The sequence below is a fragment of the Salvelinus sp. IW2-2015 genome, linkage group LG27 (genome assembly GCF_002910315.2).
Source record: "Salvelinus sp. IW2-2015 linkage group LG27, ASM291031v2, whole genome shotgun sequence".
In the NCBI taxonomy this organism is placed as follows: domain Eukaryota; kingdom Metazoa; phylum Chordata; class Actinopteri; order Salmoniformes; family Salmonidae; genus Salvelinus; species Salvelinus sp. IW2-2015.
The window spans coordinates 27,005,114-27,008,263 of NC_036867.1; the positions used below are offsets into that span (position 1 = coordinate 27,005,114).

A 3,150-nucleotide genomic window follows, 5' to 3' on the forward strand; every position below is an offset into this window, starting at 1 on the left:
GGTTGAGGGATTTCGCCACTAGTTACCACAGCCACATAGTCATAACGGCTAAACGCTGCCTATTTCCACAATTTATCTTCTTAAAATCTGATTTTAAAATTAACCCTAATCTTAACCACACTGCTAACATTGTTCCTAACCTTAAATTAAGATGAATTTCATGAATTTGTACGATGTAGCCACGATTTTGACTTTGTGGCATAGAGTGACAACCGCTAAAGGACGAGGACGTAAAACGATGGTCAATACTCTCCAGCACAGTAGGTGTCGGTAATGCACCATTAATGTTGGATGCCAACCACCCCAAAAAAACACCTACGAAAAAGAAAAATGAACACTGACGTCATTCAGCGTCAACTTGTCACGGAGTGGCCTGTTAGTACTGCATGTAGCGGTGGCTATCGTAATAGAATATTTCAAAATATTGTTACATCATTCACTATGCCTCCGAAGAAACCAGCTCAAGCTGCCGCGGGTAGTAAAAAAACGCAAGAAAAGAAGAAGGAAAAGATAATTGAGGTGAAATCCCTTTCGCGCACGATAGCCAAATTATTTGGGATAATGCTAAGCTAGTTTGCTAGCTACAAGAGGTACCGGTAGCTAGCTAAATTACAGTAACGTCCAAATGTTATTTTGTGAAGCTAGCTAGTAAGTTAGACAGAACGTTAGATGCTAGCTAGTTATACCACGGATTGTTGAACGCAGAACACTTTCCAACCGTTATATTTGCTCGGTACCAAACTGACAAACGTTAGCGTTCTTATGCTAACCCCTTTTTAAGAACGTGGTAGCTAACTTGCACTTGCATGTTGTAGTTAGTTAGCTGCAGACAGTAGCTAGCAAAGGTTACAAACTTATTTATTCGAATTAATGTTAGCTATGTTGTGTGATCGTCTGTCCACGGCTTGAATGAACTGCTTAGTTAACGTTAGTAGTTGTAACACAGATGGCATATCTAATCTTTGTTGGTACAGTAAGTTAGCTAGTTAGTCAGCTACTATAACTACTTAGATAGCTAGCGCAAGAAACCGTATTATTTTGTCGTTCAGAGGTTTCTTCTTGGTAGCCTGCCAACTAACGTTTAACGTTATGTCCTTATTAAATTGCTGATATTCCATTTGTTTATCTTTTATGTAGGACAAGACATTTGGGTTGAAGAACAAAAAGGGTGGAAAACAACAGAAATTTATCAAGAATGTCTCTCAGCAAGTCAAGCAAGTTCCTGGTTGTAAGGTAAGCTGGACCAGTCAGGCCTACAGTCTTGTTGTTTCTCAGTGAATGACCACTGGCTTGACTTGTAATTTCATCAGAGATGTTTGCCATTAGAGCATCATCAACCTATAGCCATAAGTACCAGGCTTTTGTTCATATCTTCTGTCTGGTCAGAATGTACCCCATTCATAGACATTCATTGCTTTAACGCCTATTGATAATAGTATCATCTGACCAGGGGAGTTTTGTTAAGATCCCTGGCGCTTGCTGTTAACATTAACATGCATCGCTTGCGGTATTGTTTTGGAAACATAAGGAACGTTTCTTCCACATCAGTAAAGAAAATTAAACGTTAAATATCTACACACTATATGGTTAGTGTTCCCACACGGCCATATCTCCATGTTACAGCGCTTGTTTATGGAAGACAGGCTGCGGTCCAAACACTTAAAAGACACACCTTTGTCCACTTATGCCTTATACATTATGCCCCATCGCCATCTTGGAGGGCGGTCCAAATGATTAGCCAAGCAAGGGAAGTTTGCAACGTAAGCCCCTCAGCMCTCGTTTTTAGTCGGCTTTGCGAGTGTACAATTATGTTCACTCCGTGGCCTGAAACTCCCCATTTTTCAATTCGCGAAGATTGTACATCCACTAAGAAAAGTCAGCGAAAGCGTAAAATTCATCAATGGAGAAGTCAACATACAAGTGTAAGTAAAAACTAATGCAAATAAGTTAGAAATTGTGCTACTAATGCACATGACGGCACAAACACGTCTCGTAAATATGTTTTTGTTATCTTTTGGATTTTTTTAAAATAAAACATTTTCCTTCAGACGTTCTAGCTAATGTTATTTAGCTAATTAATTTGCTAGCAAGCATACAGTACGCGTATAATAATTATATATTTAATTTAAGTAGGCATGCACTCATAATTGACTGTAGGGCATATAAAGCACCCACAAGCTACCGGCGGCTGAAAACACAATCATCACGGGATGAACGAGTGACGAATTTCTGGCCAAGGATGGTCCATTTAAAAATCATTCCTTCCTTCCTTGCCCTGCAAGTGTATACTCGTCAGACATCATAATACGTCATCAAAAGTGTACACTTAATTTGAGGGCTGAGGGGATAGGATGTGTCTTTTAAGTGTTTGGACCGCAGGCACAGAAGCGACCACCTGTGCTAATTAGCTATCTATAGTGTGCTCCAAACACTTGTGTGTAAGCGTAACTCAGGAAGTGTAGTTTTGCCGGATGGAGCCACCCAAAGCTGTATGGATCTGTGCAACACTGCGACAGTAAGTGTATTTTTTATTTGAATGATTCTTTCTCGCTGATGACTAAGGGCCATATGTTTCGAAAGCYGTATCGCAACCAACAATTATTTATGTTTCTAAACTTTAAAACAGTCGGGATTGTAGGTCACATGAGCCAGTCTTGGGCGAAGCTAATCGCTGAAATCTATTAGGAGTTAGGAGAAAATGCCCCCTAGAGTTTTTGAGCGCTAGTCGCAACAGTGTGCTATGCCAGAATGTTAACAGCTAAAGCAACCCGTTGGATTTTACAGCACTTAAGGTAGCTACTACTCACCAACGCTTAGCGTTGCATTTTCTTGGGATCCAATGGGCTAGTATTTGCTGGCCTAGCAGGCTGACGAAAAATACAGTTTAATAAAAAACTAGCAGTACCGTAATTTCTGAACTATTAAGCGCACCTGAATATAAGCCGCACCCACTGAATTTAAAAATAAATATGTATTTTGTACATAAATAAGCCGCACATGTCTATAAGCCACAGGTGCCTACCGGTACATTGAAACAAATGAACATTACATAGCCTTTAAACGAAACACGGCTTGTAACAAAAAGAAATAGGCTTTTAAACGAAACACGGCTTGTAACAAAAAGAAATAGGCTTTTAAACGAAACACGGC

The 3,150-nt window shown here is 39.8% G+C and overlaps 1 protein-coding gene across 2 annotated transcripts in view; it reads left to right on the plus strand.

The window, feature by feature from the left end:
* The first annotated feature begins 335 nt into the window (after positions 1-335).
* The window catches only part of LOC111953519 (zinc finger CCCH domain-containing protein 15), a 35,838-nt gene continuing 33,023 nt past the window's right edge, over positions 336-3,150 (plus strand). For both annotated transcript variants that reach the window (XM_023972860.2, XM_023972861.2), the window contains exons 1-2: positions 336-519; positions 1,138-1,233. In XM_023972860.2, coding sequence (XP_023828628.1) covers positions 442-519; positions 1,138-1,233 — 174 coding nt within the window. In that variant the 5' untranslated portion in view covers positions 336-441. The remainder of the gene's footprint in view (positions 520-1,137; positions 1,234-3,150) is intronic.